Source organism: Pleurodeles waltl, chromosome 10 (assembly GCF_031143425.1).
Source record: "Pleurodeles waltl isolate 20211129_DDA chromosome 10, aPleWal1.hap1.20221129, whole genome shotgun sequence".
Taxonomy (NCBI): domain Eukaryota; kingdom Metazoa; phylum Chordata; class Amphibia; order Caudata; family Salamandridae; genus Pleurodeles; species Pleurodeles waltl.
Genome location: NC_090449.1, coordinates 662,370,090 through 662,396,228, shown reverse-complemented (window position 1 = coordinate 662,396,228; position 26,139 = coordinate 662,370,090). Strand labels below are relative to the sequence as shown.

Genomic DNA, 26,139 nt, shown 5'->3' with positions numbered 1-26,139 from the left:
TTATATTTCTTTTCCACCCTTGGTGTTATTGCTCTACTCTTGACCGGCTCCTTGAAGATTTCCTTTGCGTGCCAAAGCATTCCTGGGAGCATAGGCAGGCTTTGGTAGGAGCTATGGGTGGAGGAGAGGGTGTTGAATAAGAAGTCATCCTCGACTGGTTCCGAGTGTAGGGACACGTTGTGGAACTCTGCTGCTCTAGCCACCACTTGTGAGTATGCTGTGCTATCTTCCGGTGGTGATGGCTTTGTAGGATACGCCTCTGGACTGTTGTCCGAGACTGGGGCGTCGTACAAGTCCCAAGCGTCTTGGTCCTGGTCACCTTGGCTCATGGTGGTGTGAGCCGGGGAATGTGATGGAGTTTGTGCTGGTGAAACGTTAGTTACAGGTGGAGGAGAGGGTGGCGGAGTTACCCTTTTCACCATTTTTGTTTGTGGTGCTTGGTCTGACAAACTCCAGTCTCCTTTTTCTCCTAATAGGGGGAAGGGTGCTTATTTTCCCTGTTCCTTCCTGTATAAAAATACGTTTGAGTGTGGTCCACTTCGGTGGATTGCAACTCTTCCTCAAATCTATGCTTTCGCATCAGAGAGGACAGTGATTGCTCCTCTGTATAGGAACTAGTAGTTGGGTCGGTTGCGGGTTGTTTTGGCACCGAAACCCTGTCTGTACTCTTTTTCGGCTCTGAGGTGACCTTCTTCTTTTTCGGAGTCGAACCCTCTCGGCGCCGATCTTCCTCGGTGCCGCTGTCTCTGCGTCGAGCAGTTTCGGCTCCGCTATCTCGGCGTCGATCTCTTTCAGCAGCACTTTCTCGGTCCCGAGAAGGCTGCGTGCTGGTGTCTCAACCGGAGTCGGACGATCTCGGCACTGTTTCGGCCTTTTTCGGTGCCGATGGTCGGTCACCGAATTTATGGGTCGAGCCATGGCCTGGTGGCAGTGGCGTCCCCTGGGCCTGGTCACTTTTCTTGTGTGTTGTTTTCGACGTCTTACTCACAGTTCTTTGATCGTCGAATTCCTCGGAGTCCGATTCGTGGATCGAGAAGGTTTCTTCTTCCTCTTGTTCCTCGAACTCTTGGTGTGCTGTCGGCGTGGACGCCATCTGAAGTCTTCTGGCTCGACGGTCACGGAGTGTTTTTCGGGACCGGAACGCACGACAGGCCTCGCAAGTCTCTTCACTGTGCTCAGGCGACAGGCACAGGTTACAGACCAAATGTTGGTCTGTTTACGGGTATTTGTTGTGGCATTTGGGACAGAAACGGAACGGGGTCCGTTCCATCAGCGTTGTTTTACACGCGGTCAGGCCGACCAGGCCCCAACGGGGGATCAAAAGCTACCCTGAAGGGCACCGGAGCTCTTCAAACTTCGATGCGGTGTCAATTCTATCTAAGCCGATCCCGAACGCAACAATACAGAAGTAATCTTCCGATAGTTAGCTAACTTTCCGTTCCGAAACTTGGAGCGACAGGAACACGTCCGAACCCGATGGCGGAAAGAAAACAATCGAAGATGGAGTCGACGCCCATGCGCAATGGAGACAAGGAGGAGGAGTCCCTCGGTCCCGTGACTCGAAAGACTTCTTCGAAGAAAAACAACTTGTAACACTCCGACCCAACACCAGATGGCGGGCTATGCATAACATGTGTATCTACAGCGACAGATGCCATTGAACCTTTTTTTTCCTCCAATATTATATCTTTCACAGAGTAATATTCTTGAATAAGAATAAATTGCAAGCAGTAAGGTAATGTCACTTCTGTTCGCAGCATGTTCTGCTGCAGATTCACATGATGTGCATTATACCATCTAGTGTTGGGCTCGGAGTGTTACAAGTTGTTTTTCTTCAAAGAAGTGTTTGAGTCACAGGATCGAGTGACGACTCCTCTTCGGTTCCATTGCGCATGGGCATCGACTCCATGTTAGATTGTTTTCCCGCAGAGGGTAAGGTAGGAGTGATAGACTATACAGGTGAAAAGAAAAGAGATGTCCATGCCAATGCAAATCAATCTATCTATATATACAGACACACACACATACATATGTACAAGTGTTTTTAAAACTTAAACGACTACAGGCTCCCGGGGAGGGTACATGTGAATCTGCAGTGGAACATGCAACGAACTGATGTACACTGGTTAAGTGACATTTTCCCTTCGGTGGCATGTGTAGCTGCAGATACACATGCTGTGCATAGACTACAAAGCAGTTTGTCCTCCCATAAAAGCGGTGGTCAACCTGTAGGAGTTGAAGTTGTTAGAAATAATATTCTGAGTACAGCCTGACCTACTGTGGATTGTTGTCTTGCTAAAACGTCTAAACAGTAGTTTTTAGTGAATGTATGTGGTGTTGACCATGTAGCTGCTTTGAATATTTCAGCCATTGGTATATTTCCTAAAAAAAAGCCATTGGAGCACATTTTTTCCTTGTAGAATGTGCTTTAGGAGTGATTAAGAGTTGTCTTTTGGCTTTAACGTAGCATTCTTGGATGCATCTTACAATCAATCTTGCCAACCCTTGTTTTGATATGGGGTTACCCGTATGAGGTTTTTGGAAAGATACAAACAGTTGTTTAATCTTTCTGAATGGTTTTCTTCTGTCTATATAGTACATTAGAGCTCTTTTAATGTCTAATGTATGCAGAGCTCGTTCTGCCACAGAATCTGGCTGTGGGAAGAAGAAGACTGGCAGTTCCACTGTTTGATTTATATGAAAAGGTGAGACTACCTTTGGCAAAAATTTGGGGTTTGTTCTTAGTACAACTTTATGCTTGTGTACCTGGAAGAACGGTTCTTCAATAGTGGAGGCTTGTATTTTGCTTACTCTTCGTAAAGACTTAATTGCAACTAGGAAGGCAACCTTCCCTGTTAAGAATTGCATTTGACATGAGTGCATTGGTTCAAATGGCGGGCCCATAAGTCGTGTAAGCACTATGTTTAAATTCCAAGAGGGAACTGGAGGTGTCCTGGGTGGAATGATGAGTTTTAAACCTTCCATGAAAGCTTTAATAATAGGAACTCTAAATAAGGAGCTGTGCTGTATATTTTGTAAATATGCTGAAATTGCAGTAAGATGTATTTTCAGGAAGAGAATCTTAAATTGGATTTTTGTAAATGAAGTAAATAGCATACAATATCTTGTATTGATGCTGTAAGAGGTGCAATCTGTTTAGATTGACAGCAATACAAATACTTTCTATTTGTTAGCCTAGCACTGTCTAGTAGTGGGTTTTCTTGCATACATTCTGATGTATGACCTCAGAAGCCAAATCGCTAGATTGAGTGTTTTGGGATTTGGGTGCCTGATTTGTCCTTTGTTTTGTGTCAACAGATCTGGTCGGTCTGGGAGTTTGGAGTGTGGTACTACTGACAGGTCTATCAATGTTGTGTACCACAGTTGGCAGGCCCACGTTGGTGCTATAAGTATCATATTGAGTGAGTTTTGATGCAACTTGTTGACTAGAAACGGAATGAGTGGGAGAGGGGGAAAGCGTAAGCAAATATCCCTGACCAATTGATCCATAGAGCATTGCCCTTGGATAGAGGATGTGGATGTCTGGATGCGAAGTTTTGGCATTTAGTGTTTTCGCTCGTGGCGAACAGATCTATGTTTGGTGTTCCCTATTGTTGAAAGTTTTTTTTGAAGTACTTGAGGTTGAATGTCCCATTCGTATGTTTGTTGGTGATTTCTGCTGAGAATATATGCCAATTGATTGCGTATATTTGGAATGTATTGTGCTAACAGCTGAATTTGGTTGTGGATTGCCCATTTCCAAATTTTCTGGGAGAGTTGGGACGAATGTGTCCCTCCTTGTTTGTTTAGGTAAAACATGGTTGTCATGTTGTCTGTTTTGATAAGGACATTCTTCTGTGTGAGAAGTGGCTGAAAAGCTTTGAGTGCTAGGAAGACAGCTAACAACTCTAAGTGATTTAGGTGTAGCGGTTTGTGTGTGGCATCCCATTGTCCTTGAATGTTGTGATTGTTGAGGTGAGCTCCCAAACCAATCATTGATGCATCTGTTGTAATTATGGTCTGAGGCACAGGGTCTTGAAATGGCCGCCCTTTGTTTAGATTTGTGAAATTCCACCACTGAAGGGACATGCATGCTTGGCGGTCTATCAACACTAGATCTTGAAGTTGACAGTGTGTCTGTGACCATTGTTATGCAAGGCACTGTTGTAAGGGCCACATGTTTAGTCTTGCGTGTGGAACAATCGCAATACATGATGCCATCATCCCTAAAATCTTTATGACAAATCTGACAGTGTACTGTTGATTTGTCTGTGTGATTATGTTTTGGAATGCTTGTATTCTTTTCGTACTTGGACATGCAAACGCTTTTTGAGTATTTAGTATTGCACCCAGATACTGTTCTATTTGTGCAGGTTGTAGATGCGACTTTTGGTAATTTATTAAGAACCCTAGCGTGTGCAGGGTATGTAATGAATAATCAGAATGGCCTTAACCAACTCAAGCCGGTTCTTTGAAGCCATAAAAGGAAGCATTCCAATGGTTTCAGTAGCAGCGCTAGATAAAATCTCTAGGACACCCCCTCAACCAAAGCATGGAATTGTCTAATGCCATTTGTGGAGATTTTTCAGCATGCGGCATAGGGGAAGCCAACAATGGTATCACTTAACCCATCATATTCACCCATATCCTGAGGGGCATTATCAGGAATCTCACATTCTTCGTGGTCCTCAAAGTACATGTCCTTGTGAGCTTGAGGTACAATAGGTTTTGGAAGGAAAAGAACAATGGATTTAGGAGGTATTTTTGGACTCCCTAGAGAAATGTGAATGGTTGGGTTGAGGCCCTGGTGACGTTGGTTGGGCAGATAGTTCCAGGAATCCTTCTAGGAATCTGCAAGCATTAAACTTTGATCTTTCGCTAATGCTCTGGGAATCTACATCATAGAGTCCTCTTGATACTAGTAGCCATTTTCACAGAGCTCATAAGCATATTATTCTTTGAAGAAATGTAAGTCTCTTGGCGTCAGCACTCATGGCTGAAAAGTTCATTTTAGTTGTTCAGGAAAATAACTTTCTTTTTCAGGATACTGGTCATCATCATGATGATAATTTACATTTACTTAGGCAGGGCTGTAAGCAGCCCCAAAGGGACACCTCTTCCTCGGAAAATACTGTACCAAGCAAATATTGTGGTAATAATGGCAATATGTTACTGGGTTGTGTGCACTGGTAGAAAGGGCACAGGAATAACTTTAGCAGATATCAAAATGACTTTGGCTGGCTTAGTCAGCAAGTCCATCAATGGCGGTTTCTTGAGCTGGACTGTAGCCATCATGGGGTTTTAGAGATTATGTCGTCATTGATGGAATGTCCCCTTCGACCAGCTCTCAATGTTTTGTCAACCTCAGACAAAAGATCCATCAACAATGATTTGGTGTGAAAACTTCAGACTGGTCTTTCTAGTTCAGAAGGAGCGTATTTCTTCTTAGGATGTTCCAGGACATCCAGAGCTATGATACCTAGGTGGCGTCAGCCCAGTGCCCCAGTTAATCTTCCTCCTAGGTTCACCAAAGGGAACTGTTTAGGAGAGTGCTTAAAAGAATGCTGGACGTTGTTGACATACCTTTCTGTCTGTTCCCTGATAGGGGTTTTCGTTAGTACTAGTCTGCCTCATCTGGCTTTCATAGTTTTTGATGAGAAAGTGCACCAGATCTTGTGGCTTTATGTCTGGGAATAAAACAGGTGGGGGGTGGGAGGAAGAAAGAGAGATAAAGACCGAAAGAGACAGGAGGTGATAGGAGGAGACAAAAAGAGAAGGTGAAAGAGGAGACAGAGGAAGAGAAAAAGGAGAAGAGAAAGAAGGCGAGAGAGTGCATGATTTGGGAGGAGGGGGGCATTGTCAGAATATACTCTTAATAAGCCCACAGGAACCCCAGAGTCTGCGATCTTTTTTCAGTGTATCTGCCATATTTTCTGTTAAGAAAAAAAACACCAAAAGCTGAAGCAGACTGATGCCTACAGAAGTAGTGGTCAACTCGAAGATCAAACCAAAGAAAATTACCTCCAAGAAAAACATAACTGAGCAGAGCTCAAGAAGATTTCCTTGTCATGCTTTGCGGTAGGACTCCCAAGGTATGATGGCGCTTGAGAAGTTTATTTCTTTTCAAATTTTAAGAGCAGGCTTACAAAGGGATCGTTTTCAGCTTTTAAAAGTTCAATGCAGCATTCTACTGCTTTCTACTAATTATTCTGAGACTCAATGATCGAGCAGGGATTATTCAAGCTTGTAAATCTATGAAAGCCAATACTGGATCATCAGAATACTCTGCTGTTTATGGCTTCAGAGAGAACTTAGCATGATTAGTATTCCCCTGGATACCATTTTATCAAATGATTTAAAGTATTATCTGTAAATCATTTTTTTCTTCTGGTTTTAAAAAACAATGTCAGTTAGAAAAATTAAAAACTAATTGGCTGGGCACACCACTGAATAATAATTTTTTTAGAACCCCAATTAATGAGAAAATGGGACTCAACATTCAAATCACAGTGTTAGATTGACACTTTAAGACAGCTAAACTTCCCGGAATGCTGTTCAGTTTCTGAGGTTGTTTATTTTGGAAGTACAGTGGAAAATTTAACTTCTAGCCAATGCATTTAGAGAAAACAGAGTAGTGGGGGATTGTTCATGGACTCAGAAAGGCAATTGGTGTCTTTAATCTGAGTTCTCATTAGTGGGTTTTCTCCCGGTCATAAGATTCTCTGATACCAATGCAATAGAATAGCAAACTGCTATATGCACAGCCACTGAGGAAGGTTCCAAACGCAAACATAATAGTCAGAAATAGATCTCCTAGGCAAATAAGTTGCATCAAGAGTCCTGACCCAACTGAAACATTTCTAACCCCAATCTCCTTCATCCAAATCATACTCCTCCACATCTGTTTGTTTGTAGACTCCGATTACGGCTTCCTCACAAGGCAACTGCTACATTTCTGGAAGTAATCAAATTTCTTTAGTGACATCTAAGCAGTATTTAAGGGCCATCTTCATGTCTCAGGTATGGACATATCTTTATGCTGCAGAGAAATGATCTGGAAAGATAGTCAGGAGTGAAACTATCTGGGAGACATTTAAGTCTGAAATTATTTTGGGCATAAAGGAGGGGGGGGGGGGGGGAGTGGGAGTTCTTCATGCTATCTTGCTGTGGTAAGACAAATCTGATAGGTTCCTCCAAAAATATAATTCAAAGCTTACTCATTCTTCTAGCAGAAGCCTACAGCCATAACAAAAGCGGATTTCCAGGAACAATGTTTTTTTTTTTTTTTGCCCTCATATTCTTTTATAAACTTCCATTCTAAGAAACAAGGCCCTCGTTCCAGTATTTAACCTAGAGGGTACTGAGTCTTCATAGTAGGAAGTCCGGGATAGTAGGAGACATATCTGTCCGTATGCCCCTTTCAACAGGGAAAAAGTCTCCTACTCATATGCCTTAATCATCGGACACCTTTTTACCTATATACCTCTTGTCATATCACAGACCCCGTGATCCATCCAATTCAACCAGGGCTTCCCTAAATTTACAACTCCTTTAGTACAGAGGCGGCTAAGATCTAGCTTACATATTTCTGTTACAGATGACAACCAATCAAGCCGAGACGATAACCATTGTTCACAAATCTCCCTTCTGCCCAACAAAATAAGATAGAATAGTAAACTCCTCTTACAACCACTCAAATAACCTATCTTGGGGGACCAACCAAATAATACTAATTCTGGAGAGCAATCTACCTGTACAAAAAGTACTTTCTTTATGATTTCAAAAACCTACCCCAAAAAAAAAAAAATCTGGGGACAAAAAAAAAACATATGAAGATCGGCCTTCACAAGACCGCATTTCCTACAGGCCGTGCTTCCTTTCAAAGTAGATTTACCTATATTCCTAGGGGTATAATACACCCTATGGAGAACAAAAAGATGGTTCTTCCTTAATGAAGCAGGTTTTACTACCTTATACAGCAGTTGCCACGAAGTTGACCATAAAGTAGTAATCTCTTCTCTACAAACCAAATCGGCCCATAACGAACTAGGAAATTCCTGGTCCTGCTCCAGAATATTTAAGAACAGACCATAATAAACAGCAACCTCTTTCCTACTGGTATGGCCATCGATCAGTAGCTCCTCTAACTCATTTGTATATGTTCCCACTTCTTGCAAGGAATGTGACCAGCTTTGTAGTTGAAGATACTTAAATCTGGATAAGGAGACCTGTGTTATTAATAGAAGTTCCTCCCAAGATTTTAATTTACCTTTGTAAAATATCTGACCCCAATCCACTATACCCGCTTCTTTCAGAGGTCGAGAAAGAGAATCCTTACGACAATCTGGTGTACGCGGGGAGTCCCAAGTGGGGGCATAAACACTATAACAAGACAAACTTGTAATTCCCCTCATCTGTGCCCATAGCCAAGCAGCGGGCGGCTTGTAACACTTTCAATCTGATTTTAAAGAATTTAGGATGACCAAATTTAGACATACATTTCTGTCCATCTTCCCTCCCACACTTTAACATAGTTCTCTCTAGTGAACTCAACCCTTTCCCTGACAATAAACACTTAGCATTCTTAAACTGAAAGACCCAGGCATATAACTGAATGTCAGGTAATGCAATCCCTCCTTTATCGTGTTTTCTTCCAAGCTTCTTCCTAGCTATCCAAATCCCCTTGGAGGCCCAAATAAAACGGTCTATCTCAGCTTGGAGATTTTTATGCTTATCTTGTTAAAGGGTAACTGAATCATATTGAAAAGAAAAGAAAGCTTAGGGAGGAAATACCATATAATGTTAACGGCAAGTGCAACCAACTCAACAATAATTTGTTTCTCTCTCATGTTGTATGTCTTAAATTCTCGACCGGAATATCCTCCAGCTCACTATAAACCTTAACCCCCAAATATTTCAACTCATTTTTTACTAAACCATGCTTGTCATTCATATTCCAAGTCATAATTTCAGTTTTAGCCATATTGTCTGCGTAACCCGAAATATGGCCAAATTCTGACATTAATAATTCAAGCCTTTCCAATGCTAGGGGCAAATTTTCAGTATAAATCATGATATCATCCGCATATAGAGATATTTTCTTCTTCCAACCATTATAAACAAAAGGTTTAATCAGATGGTCCCTCTTAATCATGAGAGCCAATGGTTCAATATACAAATTAAATAGTAATGGGGAAAGGGGACAACCCTGTCTAGTTCCTCTTGTAAGACGAAACAGTACAGTCAGATCACCATTTAGCACTAATCTAGCTACAGGGGTTCTATAGATGTTCTTCACAGCCCTACAAAAATTCTTCCCGAAATTGAGATGTTTTAAAATAGAAGTTAGGAAGCCCCAGTTGATTCTATCAAAGGCTTTAGTAGCGTCGAAAGTTATCACTGCCAGCGGTAAATTATACACAATTGCTAAATCCATCGCTCCAATCAACTCATGGGAGCGATGCATATATCTGCCCCTGAAAAAGCCCTTCTGATCATCATGAATCACCAAACTCAGCCTGTTAGCCAGAATATTAGCAAAAACTTTTAGTCATTTAACAAGAAAATTGGCCTATAAGATTCGCATAATAAAGGATCCTTCCCTCGTCTCAAAATAAGGGTAATTATTGCTTCATCCCAAGATTTAGGGCAAGGCGCTCTCACCTTTGAGTATGCTATTAAAAAGACTTAATAAAATCGGGGTCACTACTTCTTGTATACTTGCATAAAATTCAAGTGGTAAACCATCCAGTCCTGCCGACTTACCCTTTTTACCTTTGAAGATTACCGAAACGATTTCTTTTACTCGAATTTCATGCCAGGGATATTTTATCGGTGTCACCCAGTATCTTCATCCGTAGATCTTCTAAACCCTGGTGTATGTTCGCCGGTATAGTTGGTAAAACTTCAGAGCCTCGAAAAAAACGTACAAAAGTTTTCTGGATCTCTACAGTCTCCCTCAGTACTTCCCCAGAGGCAGGGCATTTTATTTCTCTTATCTCATTTCTTACCAGATCTGACTTAGTCTTCCACGCCAGCAGTTGCCCTGCTCCTTCTCCATACTCAAAATGTGCTAGTCTACTTGCCTTCCACTTTCCCTTCACTCTGGCTTCAATTACAGCTGCTAGGGAGGCTCGCTTAGCTATCAAATCAAGTAAAATAGACTCCTCATTCCTTCCCATCCTCTGTGATTCTAACAATTCCGGTTCTGAGCGAGCTATATTATGTTCGAGATCCTGAATTTCCTCCTTGTAATCCCTATTCTTCCGAGCAGAGATACTAATCGAAGTCCCCCTAATAATGGCCTTATAAGAGTCTCATACCACGAAGAGAGGCGTAGAGTTCAGATTTAACTCAAAGAAGGACTTAGTTTCCGACCGCAATTGGTTCACCACTTTAGGATCAATTAGAAGTGGTCTATCCAATGTCCCTCTTTTAGTACAACGATCTGGGGCACACTTCAATGTTAAAATCACAGCTGCATGATCAGATAAGTGTGCGGGGATATGGTCAACATCAAGAACAGCTTCTTTAAGTAATATTTCTATTAAGAGTCTATCCTTGAATGATGCTTATACTTCTTGTTATGGAAAGTAAAAACTCAAATTTGACCAGGAGTTTCTCTCCATATTTCAATTAGGGAAAACTGTTTCATAATAACCTTAACATATGCTTGTGACTTTTGATGCCCCAAAGACTTACTCCTAGTTGATTTATCCAGTAAGTCATTTAACACCACATTAAAGTCCTCAGACATTATAATTGGATATCGAGCATGTAGCAACTCCGCACATAACTCTTGTAAAGGAGCTATGTCGTCCAGATTGAAACCATAATAACAAACCAAGGTGTAAGTATTATCATTAATTTTTATATCCGCTACAATCCATCTCCCCATGGCATCTACTTTGACGCAAAACTTGAGCATTTAACTGCCTCTTAATCAAAATCATAACTCCTCTAGAATGAAACGGGTTACCTGAACAAACCATATATTTCACCCACCTCTGAGATTTAATCATTTCATTAGCCTCTATACCTGCTAGAAGTGACTCCTGCAACATTATAATCTGGGCTGGAGATTCTCTTATATACTGAAAAATATAGTCCCTCCTGGGCTTAACCCGGAGAACATTCAAATTCCAGGAAAGACATTGCACCTTGTTACTAGCCATTTCTTGTATCCTTCCCTGTGTCGTTAATATTCTTGATAGAGACCTTAAAATTGTAAACAGCCCATCGAACCCCTGAATAGTGAGGCACACTTTTTTTAAATTTTTTTCCTCCCCCATCCTTACCCTAACCACACTTCCCCAAATACTCCCTCTTCCAGTCCCATACCTCCCAACGCCCCTCACCCCAGAGAACCTAACCCTTCTCCATACTGGCTGTTAAGCCCTTTGGCGCTGATGGGCTATACAGAGGCGGGGGGGAGGAGAGAGAAAAAACAAAAAAAGAAGAAAGAAGCGGAGACAAAGTACCAAAAATCCATTACACTATGTGCTCCAAAACTTCTCCAGAGGAGTATCCGCATCCTCACAGTCTCTTAGATTATACATTTTATTGTACCTCATCACTCTCAGGGTCGCAGGAAATTTCAGTTTAACTGTGGCTCCCAGTGCTCTGAAATCTTCCATCCTTTTACCCAGTTACCACTGCCTATTCGAGGTGATACAAGAAACATCAGATCTGACCTCAAAGAAGCATTCTTTTGCCTTTAGGGTACCTAATTTGAAGGTTGTAATAAAAACTTTTCTTTGACCGTATAGGAGAGGAAATTCACCAGAATCAGCCTTGGTTTAGCTTGGTCCTTAGTTTTCCAAAAAGGGTCTCGATGTACACGCTGTATGTCGTTACTCAGTACCTCCTTCGACCCTTCCCAAGCGCCACTTTGAATGAAAAGATCCACCACAAAAGCCTTAATATTATCATCTTCCTTCCCCTCCGAGACATTCATTAACTCAGTATTATTCTCCTGGCATTATTTTCTAATGATTCCAATTTCTCAAAACCTTTCTTATTCTTACTTTTCAATACCTCAATTTCCTGCATGTTCTTTGCGGCTGTGTCTTTCAGCTGTTCCACTTGAGCTTCCAGGGCCTGAGTTCTTTGAGCCAACAGATCTAATTTATTAGCTAAACCTTCACAAACCACCTGGATCTCCTTCTGATTAGTCTGCAACACCAGAAAGCCATGCTTGACTTCTTTACTTAGAGTGTAGCAAAGATTCTAACAAACTCGTCTGTAAAGCCTGCTCCTTAGATTCCCTATTCATATTCGGAGGCAAATTCTGAGAGCCTGTAGGCTCTGTGAAAACCAAAAGGTTCAGAGTCTATTTCACCAGGGCTATCTGACCGATTACTCTATTCTCTTACCAAGAAATTTGAGGCCTGGGCAGAGTTACAGTCCTCAGCCAACGTCCCTATAGTAAGTTCATTAAGGTCTTCCCCTCTCATGGAACGTCGAAATATCGGAGGGGCTAAAGTTAAATCACTCTGACCTTCGACTACAGCTTCCATCCCAGCACTTGACCTCCTACAGGAGTTTAAGGGGATAGTTAAGACTCCAACTGAGTTCTGTGCTTTAAAGTATGACGTTAAGGAGCGGGTAACCTTCAATTGGCGCACCAGGGAGGTTTGTTGTTTTTTCCTTCCTCCCAGTGTCACTATTTGGTTTGATGATTGTCTCCTTCCTGTCTTAATTGCCACCCCCTTAGGGAGATTCTCTCTCCTTTTCTGCTAACAGATAATGCTATTCTCTTCACCATGGGGGTTTCCTTTTCCTAACCCCACCTTTAGAGACACAGGGCCCCCCTCCAGATTATTCGATTTACATGTATCCAAAATAACACTCCCACTTCCCCACCTTTGAGAAAACTAAACCAAAGTTATCTCCAGGAATGGGCTCTTCCAAGACACAAACACGGGGGAAGATCTCACCTCCTCTCCGCTCTGCACTTACTGCCTCGACATTCAATTTCCCCTCGTCGTGCCTCTCAACGCAACCCTGGATGTGAGGGTCCTGACCCTTACCTCCAAGGCCGCCCTCTTTCAGTGTCCGCCGCTCACTCTCGCCGCCTTCTCCTCTAAATCTCGCGCCTCAAATCGTGTTGTTACACGGACCGTAACGCGGCCTAGAGCCAGAGGCGGCATACGCAACACGCCCAAGAAACAAACAAAGCAAGGTCCGGGGGGGGGGGGGGGGGGTATGGCAGTCACGTCACCTTCCGTGATGCCCCTGCAAAGCCTGCAGCTTCTCCTTCATACCATCGCAGATCCTGTGCAGCCCGTCATTGCACCGCAGCCGCTCAGCAAGACTGCTGCGAAACGCCAGCTGCCATGTTCTCCCTCCTTGCTGCACTGTTTTGTAGGATTCAGGAACAATGTTAAATTCCCATGGAGTGTGAAGTTCCCAACAGGAAAGCCATCCAAGGAACTCCTTAATCATTGGAACACTGAAAAAGAATGCCAGAGAAGGACCCTCTCTGTATGCAGTAATGGCATTCAAATTTACTTTTATAGAGGATAATTGAAAGTCAGATTTGACCAAATTAAGGACATGCAACAAAACACTCAGCTTTTGCCATGTTTAAGGTCCACCTGCATCTGAAGGACCATATGCAGAATTTCTTCCACCTGAAAACATGATATAAGCAAGTGGATGGACTCTTGGCTCCCTTAAGTATGCTAATGCAGTCAGTTATCAGGAAGATCTAGAAAGCCATATTGCTGGTACTATGGAGCGAAGCAGGCAAGCTTGGAGTGGTGAATGGGCTGAAATATACACCACTTCATCTTCTAAGGTAGTTTAGGTCTGCATGGCAGCCTTTTGTGAGGGTGAAGTGACAGGTGAAGTATATTTTGTCACCACCAGTACCTCAACCAGACCGGGGCAATAAGTATAATTGTCATCTCACTCTGCTTCACCTGGATGAATTGGAAAGAAGTGGACCCTTCTATAAGCAATGGCCTCTAGCTTACACTTCTAGAAGATAGACTTCTCCAACCTTGTAGGAACATGTCCATTGCCATCACACAGTGGAGCACCTTAGGCTGGAAGGTTTATCATTGTGTTGGATTTTCTCGATCCATTCATCAGGTCAAGGTTTATTTGATCCTACCCATTACTTCTGTTTTTTTTTTTTTTTGTTGATGGACTAGACAACCTGGAACAATTGAGAATCTAATTCCCGCAGGGAGCACCTCCAAAACTCCTTGAGTTTTATCTTGATAGAACTGCTTGCTATTCTGATTCAAGCATGTGAATCTATGAAAGTTCCAATACTGGAGTAAGAAAATTAGTTACTTACCTTTAACTGTAGTTCTCCAGTATGCGACCCTCCCTCCTCCCCTGGGAAGCTCACCGTTACCTGTCTTCTTCAGATACTCTGGCACTCATGCTTGGGGAAAGTCTGAGGGAATGGAGCTTCTCACACGAGAGTTCTAGAGGTAGGTGAAGCATGATTGGATGGGACTTCCTTTGGTCCTTTTTACTCATACAGACAAGGATAGGCTACTAAAGTGAAAGCCTTTGAGCCTTTTCTCATTGCAGTAGCTTCTATATTGCTGTTATGATGTACCAGGGGTTCCCATCTCGAATACGGGGAAGGATTCAAGTATGTGAATCTATGAAAGTTCCAATACTGGAGTAAGTTGCTACATCTATTTCATCCCTGTACTAACTCCACAGCACCGGCACCTGTATTGTTAAACCTAGCATATCGCCGTTTCCGAAGGTGATGTTACCTCACAAGAGACGGTACACCCTATGCTCCAGCCATAACGATATTGGGGACACTGTGTGGCACGGGTGGTATATTGGCCGCAGAGCTGGCAGCCTGGTATGCAGTGGAAATACATACCCTGGGGGACATTTACACAGATGGCACTCAACACTCATGGCACACTGATGGACTACTGGGTTACATCCAGGTACCTTTATGCTCTACATATATCCTCAGACATACTCTACAACATGCATGGGGTGACGTTGTGGAGGAGCCCTGCGTGTACTCCACGATTCAGTACTTACATGTGTTTGGGGAGGGGAGGCACTTAATACACTGGTTAGCAGACTCTCTGCGTCTCCATACATCTGGCCTACAGGTAGAGATAGGGGGGAACCCTTCACAGATAGAGGGTGGGCAACCCTACTGGAAACCCCCATACATGTCCCTCGTAATATGCATTACCGACTCATTCTGTACTATATCACTCAAATGGCCTACCTCACCCCTGATAAGGTTAACATATATTTTAACCGTGCAGATGCCGCCAGTCAGTGATTTTTGTGCCTGGGAGCAGACTTTTTGCAAATTATGTGGTCATGCCCCACTTTGAGTAACTATTGTACGTCAATCCATGCCCGCCTCGTGCACTGTGTAGACCGACCCTTATTAAGGACTTGGGAGGTATGCATTCTGGGGTTATTTCCTTGGGGTAAGAAATTGAAGGTGACGACCCTCTTGTTGGGCCTGGGGTTCTTAGTAGTCAAACGCCTTTTAACCCGTAAATGGCAGTTCACTGAACCCCCAAAATATGACGCACATTCATTGTCTGTTTGGGCGAGAGCAGAGTGCATGGCACTCCGGCAGGAGGATTTATTAGGACTGCGCAAGTATCCTCTTGCGGCACAATGGGAGCTCATGTTAAAAGACCTCTGCACGCCACTAACACCTGCGCCTGCACCACTTTGATCCCCCTGTCGGAAACGGTAGAGAACTAAAACATTATGTGCCCAATGCAGCATGTTACGTGATTATACACAAGGCTAGAACTGACTAGCAAGCCCTTCAGATTGAGACACTGAGCTAGTTCCGAGCTGCACAGAATGGATGTGTGGGGCCAAGACACTATGTTCATGTGAACGGAAACACAAATTTGCTAAAACTGTACTGCAGGAACATAGATTTGTCATGCCAGCGCTCATTCCCCCATATGTTTATTGTTGTGAAATGGCATTGCTTATCCACAGGACGGTCATATGTAAGTTTATTCTACAATATGTAATGTTGAAATATAAATGCAATAAAGAAATATTTAAAAAAAAAAAAAAAAAAAATATATATATATATATATATATATTCTCTCCAACAGTGAATGAGAACGAGAGATGTCATCCGGTAGGGAGTTTGTATGAAGTGATGAGGGCACCAAATGCAAATGCTATTTATTTGCATCTAGGAGCTGCCCCCAGTCTTCTACGTATCTGTGACTCGACAAGTCCATTACCAGAGGCGTGGGTATAATATTGGCTGGGGTGAAAGAGCATCCAAAGACTTTGTATGCGGAGGATAAAGCTGAACTAGCCTCAGCATCATTGGTGGCTGGGGCTGTAGTTACACCTCCTGGGGAGGTTGCGGCTCACCTTCCAGATGTTAGAGGAAAAAGAAAATAATCTCACATCAATCTAAGAAGATCAGTAGGGTAACAGGCATCCCAACCACTGATGGTTTCTAGTACTGTGATTCCTCAAACATCATATTAGCTGTTGTAATGGGGGTGACAACAACCCCCCATGGAATTTCTCACCGTAACACCTCAGGTACACTTCCTTCTCATACCTCTGTCGATAAAGCAGTTGTCCATGGGTCTATTGCAAACCAGTTTGAAGTCATATTTTACTTTGTGGCTCAAAAGGAGACTTTGGTAACCTAAATGGACTTGTGTCGACTCTTTGGAGGCCTCACAAGGAACATGGGGGAAGGGGCAGAGAGGAGAGAGAGAGACCAAAGACCCTCACTGTTTTTAATTCAAATTAATTTATAGAGAAAAGTTTTATCTGATCAGAGTTATCAAAGTGGCTCCCTTCCTCATGATATGTGGTACAAATCAGAGTAATAGAAGCCTCTGGAGGGAGTGATGTTCAGTGCACAGTCAACTCACTGGCTGAGATGTGGGTCTTTTCTATAGAGGTGATTGCTACTAAAATGATTTGTTTAATACAATTTGTACAGGGAACATAATTGTAACTCTAAGGAAGTGTTATTATGGGAATCCAGACTCAACAAGTGCATCTATGAAAGATCAGTATTGGAGAAACAGCAAATATACTACATGTCAAGCCCCACTGACAAAAGAAGGGCCAAAAATGCTTTATGCATTGAAACATTCTCAGTGTTCCTCTCTTTCGAAATAGGACTACCCCTACATGCTATCTATTAAGTAAGAGTTAAGCATGGACTGTCCAGGTTGGGGGCAGAGCCAAGGGAGGGCAGAGGTGTGATTCTAGGCTACAGTTGATAGCTCCTGGGAATTAATGGTTTCTACAAGTGAAATTGTCCTTGTGATTAGTGGGCACCTGCATACAGATATTTGCATGGTCTCTCAGGTCCCAGTGTTATATTTCAATAAGGAACTACAATTACAGGTCACTCAAATGCAAATTCCAAGAGTCAATGAAAAAAATGATAATTGTATAATTCGATTTCAAAATAATAACATGCAATTGTACACGTATTAACGCCACAAGTATCTGACAAAGCAATTTAGTACCTCTTTGTAGTGATCTTTCTGCCATTGATTATTTTGCTAGAAGTGGATACTGATTTGAAGTTGCCCATCCCTGTGCCGCCAAACGAAGATGAGGAGAACGAAGTAAAGCCTCCATGGCCCAGTGAACCAAATGAAGATGTGAAACCTAGAAGACAGAATTAGAATGTAAACCAACTTAACGAAAGAGTAAAATTACCTTCTGTAATTTCAAATTTCTTTAGGCAGCAGACTAGATTAAAAAGGAAAATGTTACTTACCCAATAGAAATCTGTTCGTGGCATGTAGTGCTGCAGATTCACATGCTTTGCATAAGTCCATCATCTAGTGTTGGGCTCGGAGTGTTACAAGTTGTTTTTCTTCGAAGAAGTCTTTTCGAGTCACGAGATCGAGGGACTCCTCCCCTTTCGGCTCCATTGCGCATGGGCGTCGACTCCATCTTAGATTGTTTTCCCCGCAGAGGGTGAGGTAGGAGTTGTGTATACAGTAATAGTGCCCATGCAATGGAGTAAGTATGTATGTACATAATGTGACTAAAAGTAATATATTTTCAAATTTACAAATGTACAAGTTTAATTTTTTGTCAACTTAGAACGGCTACAGGCTCCCGGGGAGGTGGGAGGGCGCATGTGAATCTGCAGCGTCTCATGCCACGAACAGATGTACACTGGGTAAGTGACATTTTCCGTTCAATGGCATGTGTAGCTGCAGATACACATGCTGTGCATAGACTAGTAAGCAGTTATCTCCCCAAAAGCGGTGGTTTAGCCTGTAGGAGTTGAAGTTGTTTGAAATAATGTTCTTAATACTGCTTGTCCTACTGTGGCTTGCTGTGTTGTTAACACATCCACGCAGTAATGCTTGGTAAATGTATGAGGCGTAGACCATGTGGCTGCCTTACAGATTTCAGTAATTGGTATGTTTCCTAGAAAGGCCATGGTGGCGCCTTTCTTTCTAGTGGAGTGTGCGCCTTTGGTGTGATAGGCAGTTCTCTTTTTGCTTTAATATAACAGGTTTGAATACATTTAACTCTCCATCTGGCAATGCCTTGTTTGGATGTTGGATTCCCTGTATGAGGTTTTTGGAAAGCAACAAACAATTGTTTTGTGAATTTGTTTGGTTCTATCAATGTAGTACATTAGTGCCCTTTTGATGTCTAATGTATGTAATGCTCTCTCAGCTACAGAATCTGGTTCTGGAAAGAACACTGGAAGTTCCACTGTTTGATTTAAGTGGAACAGTGATATGACTTTAGGTAAGAATTTAAGATTTGTGCGTAGCACTTCTTTATGTTTGTGTATTTGTATAAAGGGTTCTTGTATGGTAAAGGCTTGTATTTCACTTACTCTTCTGAGAGATGTGATAGCTATTAGAAAGGCTACTTTCCATGTTAAGTACTGTATCTCACATGAGTGCATGGGTTCAAATGGTGGACCCATGAGTCGTGTTAATACGATGTTGAGGTTCCCCGAAGGAACTGGTGGTGTTCTTGGTGGGATAATCTTTTTCAGACCCTCCATGCTTTTATGACTGGGATTCTGAATAATGAAGTTGAATGCGTAATTTGCAGATCAGCCGAAATTGCAGTCAGATGTATTTTAATGGATGAAAAAGCTAAGTTGGACTTTTGTAAGTGTAGTAGGTAGCTTACGATTTTTTTTTACAGATGCGTGTAATGGTTGAATTTGATTATTATGGCAGTAATAAACAAATCTTTTCCACTTATTTGTGTAGCAATGTCTTGTGGTTGGTTTCCTAGCCTGTTTGATGACCTCCATGCATTCTTGTGTAAGGTCTAGATGTCCGAATTCTAAGATTTTAGGAGCCAAATCATTAGATTGAGCGATGCTGGGTTCGGGTGTCTGATCTGTTGTTAGTGTTGAGTTAACAGATCTGGTCTGTTTGGCAGTTTGATATGAGGCACTACTGACAGGTCTAGTAGTGTTGTGTCCCAAGGTTGTCGTGCCCAAGTTGGTGCTATCCATATTAGTTTGAGTTTGTTTTGACTCAATTTGTTTACTGGATACGGAAGGAGGGGGAGAGGGGGAAAAGCATATGCAAATATCCCTGACCAACTCATCCATAACGCATTGCCTTGAGAGTGAGCCTGTGGGTACCTGGATGCGAAGTTTTGGCATTTTGCGTTTTCTTTTGTTGCAAATAGGTCTATTTGCAGTGTTCCCCATCTTTGGAAGTAAGTTTGTAGTATCTGTGGATGAATTTCCCATTCCTGGATCTGTTGGTGATCCGAGAGAGATTGTCGGCTAACTGATTTTGAATTCCTGGTATGAACTGCGCTATTAGGCGAATGCGGTTGTGAATAGCCCAGTGCCATATCTTTTGAGCTAAGAGACACAGTTGTGATGAGTGTGTCCCTCCCGGTTTGTTTAAGTAATACATTGTTGTCATGTTGTCTGTTTTGTCAAGAATGTGTTTGTGGGTTATTAGTGGTTGAAATGCTTTCAACGCTAGAAATACTGCTAGTAGTTCTAGGTGATTTATATTAAGTTGTCTGTTGAGTGTCCCATTGTCCCTGGATGCCGTGTTTGTTGAGGTGTGCTCCCCACCCTACCATGGAAGCATCTGTTGTGATCACGTATTGAGGCACTGGGTCTTGGAAAGGCCGCCCTTGGATTAAATTTATAGTGTTTCACCACTGAAGCGTGGTGTATGTTTAGCTGTCTATCAACACTAGATCTTGAAGTTGACCCTGTACCTGTGACCATTGTGATGCTAGGCACTGTTTTAAGGGCCGCATGTGTAATCTTGTGTTTGGGACAATGGCTATGCATGAGGACATCATGCTAGTAGTTTCATCACTAATTTTACCTGGAATCTTTGGTTTGGGTGCATGGCCTGTATTACGTTTTGGAATGCCTGTACCCTTTGTGGACTTGGAGTGGCAATCCCTTCTTTTGTGTTGATTGCTGCTTCCAAGTACTGTTGTATTTGACACGGCTGTAGGTGTGATTTTTGGTAGTTGATTGAGAACCCTAGCTTGTGAAGGGTTTCTATAACATATTTTGTGTGTTGTGAACACCGTTCTTGCGTATTGGTTTTGATTAACCAATCGTCCAGATACGGAACACGTGTATTTGCTGTCTTCTGATATGGGCTGCCACTACGGCAAGGCATTTTGTAAAGACTCTTGGCGCTGTTGTTATTCCGAATGGCAACACTTTGAACTGGTAATGTACCCCTTGGATTACAAACCTTAAGTATTTTCTGTGGGAAGTATGTTTGGGTGTATGGAAATACGCATTCTTGAGGTCTAATGTCGTCATGTAGTCTTGTTTGAGCAAGGGAATCACGTCTTGAAGTGTTACCATGTGAAAGTGATCCGATTTGATCTAAGATGGGTCTCAGTGTTTTGTCCTTTTTTGGTATTGGAAAATACAGGGAGTAAACACCTGTTCCTTTCTGATGGTTGGGTACTAATTCTATTGCTTTTTTTGTAACAACGCTTGGACTTCTAGTTGTAATATATCCAAGTGCTGTTTGGACAGGTTGTGTGCTTTTGGAGGCACATTTGGTGGTAAATGCAGGAATTCTATGCAATAACCATGTTGGATAATGGCTAGGACCCATGAGTCCGTAGTTATGTTTTCCCAATGTTTGTAATAATCTGTGAGTCTCCCCCCCACTGGTGTTATGTGTTGGCAATTTGTGACGTTGGAGTCACTGTTTAGTTTGTGGGGTTTTTGGGCTTTGGAATTTCCCCTCTTGTCTTGGGGAACTGTCCACCCCTATATTGTCCCCGAAAGCCTCCTCTTTGGTATTGGCCCTGGTATGTGGGTCTGGCCTGTGAGATTGAAGGTTCTGTGCTTTGGACCCAAAAACCCCTCTAAAGTGTGGCTTCCTAAAGGTGCCTCTGCTCTGTGGGGAGTAGAGCGCGCCCATGGCTTTGGCCGTGTTCATGTCTTTCTTTAGCTTTTCTATAGCTGTATCCACCTCCGGCCCAAACAATTGTTGTCCATTTAAAGGCATATTCAGCACAGCCTGCTGGATCTCTGGCTTAAATCCGGAGGTGCGTAGCCATGCGTGTCTCCGAATGGTGACCGCCGTGTTTACTGTCCTGGCGGCTGTGTCCGCTGCGTCCATAGCCGATCTTATTTAGTTGTTGGAGATACTTTGGCCCTCCTCCACAACATGTTGAGCACACTTCTGAAACTCTTTGGGAAGGTGTTCAATGAAATGTTGCATTTTATCCCAATGTGCCCCGTCATATCTTGCCAATAAAGCCTGTGCATTGGCAATTCGCCATTGATTAGTTGCTTGTGCTGCAACCCTTTTCCCGGCTGCATCGAACTTCCGACTTTCTTTGTTGGGTGGTGGTGCATCCCCTGAAGTCTGAGTTTGCCCTTTTCCGGGCTGCTCCTACTACCACCGAGTCAGGTGTTAGCTGTTGCGTAATGTACACAGGGTCCGTAGGGGGAGGTTTGTACTTCTTCTCCACCCAAGGTGTGATGATTCTGCCTTTGACTGGGTCTTGAAACACCCGTTTCGCGTGTTTTAACATGCCTGGTAACATAGGCAAACTTTGGTATTGGCTATGTGTTGATGACAAGGTATTGAATAAAAAGTCATCCTCAATCGGTTCAGAGTGCAGTGCGACGTTATGAAAAGTAGCTGCTGTGGAAACCACCAGCATGTAAGCAGTACTGTCCTCTGGTGGTGACTGTCTTGCCGGGTAGCAATCCGGGCTATTATCTGAAACTGGCGCATCGTATAGATCCCATGCATCTGGGTCATCTTGGCTCATCCCTGTGTGCGTTGGTGATTGCACCGTTGGGGGTGTTGCAATTGGGGACAGTTGCGGTGAGTGGGGTGGCGATGGCTGTGGTGAAAAACGTGGTGGTGTTTTTTCTTTATAATGCAGAATGAAGGTAAAGTCCCAACTCTAATTTACTCCTGTGGATAGAATAACTCTCTTCTGAACGTAACCTTTCACTTTCATTGTTTTTGCTCACTTTCCGGTGTTGTTTCATGGTAGCTTAATTCTTTTTTCTTGATTATATTACAATGTTCTAGAATTTGACTTTTTCTTCCTTTTTTCAGCCTTGAGAAAGCCCCAGCCAAATAGCCAGATGGGGCGAAACACGTGTTGGCTGATTCTTCCTATCCCGATCCTTCCTTTTGGATATTGTTTTGCTTTGAACAACTAATGACACTCTTACTTTGGAACCACAACGTTATCAAAAGAATGTAATAAATACAAGTTTAATTTGCCTCAACCACGACGTCTTGTGCATCTTCTGTTTTATTGACTTCACCTATGAGGCTTTTGGACCTACAAGTTTGATTTAAATTAAGAAAATAAGAGTTGGGACTTTACCTTCATTCTGCATTATATTTTTCTCCCCTTGGAGGACGTGGGTCCTTGTCCTCCGGCAAAGTCCCCACATTTGCTTTACGATCAAGGCATTTTAGCAGGAAGACAGTGACTTTGGACCCTCTCCAGAGTCAGTTTTGCTTTGTGTTTTTTCTTTAGCCACCTTTGCTTTTGGCTGTTTTTCAGTTTCCTGGAAAGCGAGTTTCCGCTTCATTTTAATTGGGGGGAAGAGTTCTTATTTTTCCTGTGTCCTTCTCTATATGGAGCCTTCTCTGTGTATAGTCTGGCTCTCCCATCTCTACTTCTTGTCCAAACTTATGGCCTTGTAGTTGTGATGAAAGGCCTTGTTCGTCGGTATAGGAGCTTTGTTTCGGCTCCGAGGCTGGATGTTTCGGCACCAAAACTTTTTCAGCAGTCTTTTTCGGCTCTGAAGCAACTTTTTTAGGCTTTGGGGTGCCGACATCTTGGTGCCGAGTTTGGTCGGAGCCGGTATCTCGGTGCCGAGTTTGGTCAGAGCCGGTATCTCGGTGCCGAGTATATTCTGCGCCGGTATCTCGACCGGAGTCGGATGTTTTCGGCTGCTGTGTGCCATTTTTCGGTGCCGATGCTTGGTCACTGTGCTTACGGGTTAAGCAATGGCCTGTCGGCGGTGGCGTCCCCTGGGCTTTCATAATTTGTTTGAGTTCTGGCCGGGGCTGTTTTACTCACGGTTTGTAGCCTCGCTGGCTGCTCACTCTGGGGCTCGTCCGAATCAAGAATGGAGAACGTCTCCTCTTCTTTGACGTCGGGGGGTCCAGCCGGAGTCACCGTCATTTGAAGCCTTCGAGCTCTCCGGTCCCGTAGCGTCTTCTTCAACCGAAATGCCCAATAAGCCTCGCAGGTATACTCTTTGTGTTCGGGGGACAAACACAAATTACAGACCAAATGCTGGTCTGTATAAGGATACTTACTTAGCGTGGCATTCCTGGCAGAAGCGGAATGGGGTCCGTTCCATGAGCCTTGAAGACGCACGCGGTCGGGCAGACCAGGCCCTGCCGGGGAATGGAAGCCCCGAAGTGCTACCGGAGCTCTTTTCTTCGGTGTTGATGTGCTATTACTAACCCGATACCGAACGCAAACAATACCGTCGAATTTTCCGATAGTTAACTAACTTTTCCGAACCGAAACACGGAGCGAAGAGGAACACGTCCGAACCCGATGGTGGAAAGAAAACAATCTAAGATGGAGTCGACGCCCATGCGCAATGGAGCCGAAAAGGGAGGAGTCCCTCGATCTTGTGACTCAAAGACTTCTTCGAAGAAAAACAACTTGTAACACTCCGAGCCCAACACTAGATGGCAGGATAATGCACAGCATGTGTATCTGCAGCTACACATGCCATCGAACATACATATTTACATAAAGAAAGTACTACAATGGCTACAGGCTTCCAGGGAGGAGTAAGGGCGCATATGAATGCCACAAACCGATGTCTACTGGGTACGAAACATTTTCCGTTCAATGGCATGTGTAGCTGCAGATACACATGCTTTGCCCAGACTGAAAAGCAGTCCCCTTTCCCAGAAAAAGCGGTGGCTAGCCTGCAGGAGTTGGGGTAGTTTGAAATAGTGTTTTAAGTACTGCTTGACCAACATTTGCTTGTTGGAGAGATAACACATCCACACAGTAGAGTTTAGTAAATGTGTGTGGTGTGGACCATGTGACTGCTTTGCATATATCCGTCACTGGTATATTTCCTAAAAATGCTATTGAAGATCTTTTCTTCTAGTAGAATGTGCTTTACAAGTTACTAATAGCTGTATTTTAGCTTTAAGATAGTAAGTTTGAATACACTTTACTATCCATCTGGTTTATCCCTACATGGAGTGCAGAATTATTAGGCAAATGAGTATTTTGACCACATCATCCTCTTTATGCATGTTGTCTTACTCCAAGCTGTATAGGCTCGAAAGCCTACTACCAATTAAGCATATTAGGTGATGTGCATCTCTGTAATGAGAAGGGGTGTGGTCTAATGACATCAACACCCTATATCAGGTGTGCATAATTATTAGGCAACTTCCTTTCCTTTGGCAAAATGGGTCAAAAGAAGGACTTGACAGGCTCAGAAAAGTCAAAAATAGTGAGATATCTTGCAGAGGGATGCAGCACTCTTAAAATTGCAAAGCTTCTGAAGCGTGATCATCGAACAATCAAGCGTTTCATTCAAAATAGTCAACAGGGTCGCAAGAAGCGTGTGGAAAAACCAAGGCGCAAAATAACTGCCCATGAACTGAGAAAAGTCAAGCGTGCAGCTGCCACGATGCCACTTGCCACCAGTTTGGCCATATTTCAGAGCTGCAACATCACTGGAGTGCCCAAAAGCACAAGGTGTGCAATACTCAGAGACATGGCCAAGGTAAGAAAGGCTGAAAGACGACCACCACTGAACAAGACACAAGCTGAAACGTCAAGACTGGGCCAATAAATATCTCAAGACTAATTTTTCTAAGGTTTTATGGACTGATGAAATGAGAGTGAGTCTTGATGGGCCAGATGGATGGGCCCGTGGCTGGATTGGTAAAGGGCAGAGAGCTCCAGTCCGACTCAGACGCCAGCAAGGTGGAGGTGGAGTACTGGTTTGGGCTGGTATCATCAAAGATGAGCTTGAGGGGCCTTTTCGGGTTGAGGATGGAGTCAAGCTCAACTCCCAGTCCTACTGCCAGTTCCTGGAAGACACCTTCTTCAAGCAGTGGTACAGGAAGAAGTCTGCATCCTTCAAGAAAAACATGATTTTCATGCAGGACAATGCTCCATCACACGCGTCCAAGTACTCCACAGCTTGGCTGGCAAGAAAGGGTATAAAAGAAGGAAATCTAATGACATGGCCTCCTTGTTCACCTGATCTGAACCCCATTGAGAACCTGTGGTCCATCATCAAATGTGAGATTTACAAGGAGGGAAAACAGTACACCTCTCTGAACAGTGTCTGGGAGGCTGTGGTTGCTGCTGCACGCAATGTTGATGGTGAACAGATCAAAACACTGACAGAATCCATGGATGGCAGGCTTTTGAGTGTCCTTGCAAAGAAAGGTGGCTATATTGGTCACTGATTTGTTTTTGTTTTGTTTTTGAATGTCAGAAATGTATATTTGTGAATGTTGAGATGTTATATTGGTTTCACTGGTAATAATAAATAATTGAAATGGGTATATATTTTTGTTTTGTTAAGTTGCCTAATAATTATGCACAGTAATAGTCACCTGCACACACAGATATCCCCCTAACATAGCTAAAACTAAAAACAAACTAAAAACTACTTCCAAAAATATTCAGCTT

At 43.1% G+C, this 26,139-nt stretch overlaps 1 protein-coding gene across 3 annotated transcripts in view; it reads right to left on the bottom strand.

Moving 5' to 3' along the window:
- Positions 1-26,139, bottom strand: part of DNAJB6 (DnaJ heat shock protein family (Hsp40) member B6) — a 424,156-nt gene that overhangs the window by 241,301 nt on the left and 156,716 nt on the right. For all 3 annotated transcript variants that reach the window (XM_069211158.1, XM_069211156.1, XM_069211157.1), the window contains exon 7: positions 17,493-17,637. In XM_069211158.1, the coding sequence (XP_069067259.1) occupies positions 17,493-17,637 (145 nt within the window). The remainder of the gene's footprint in view (positions 1-17,492; positions 17,638-26,139) is intronic.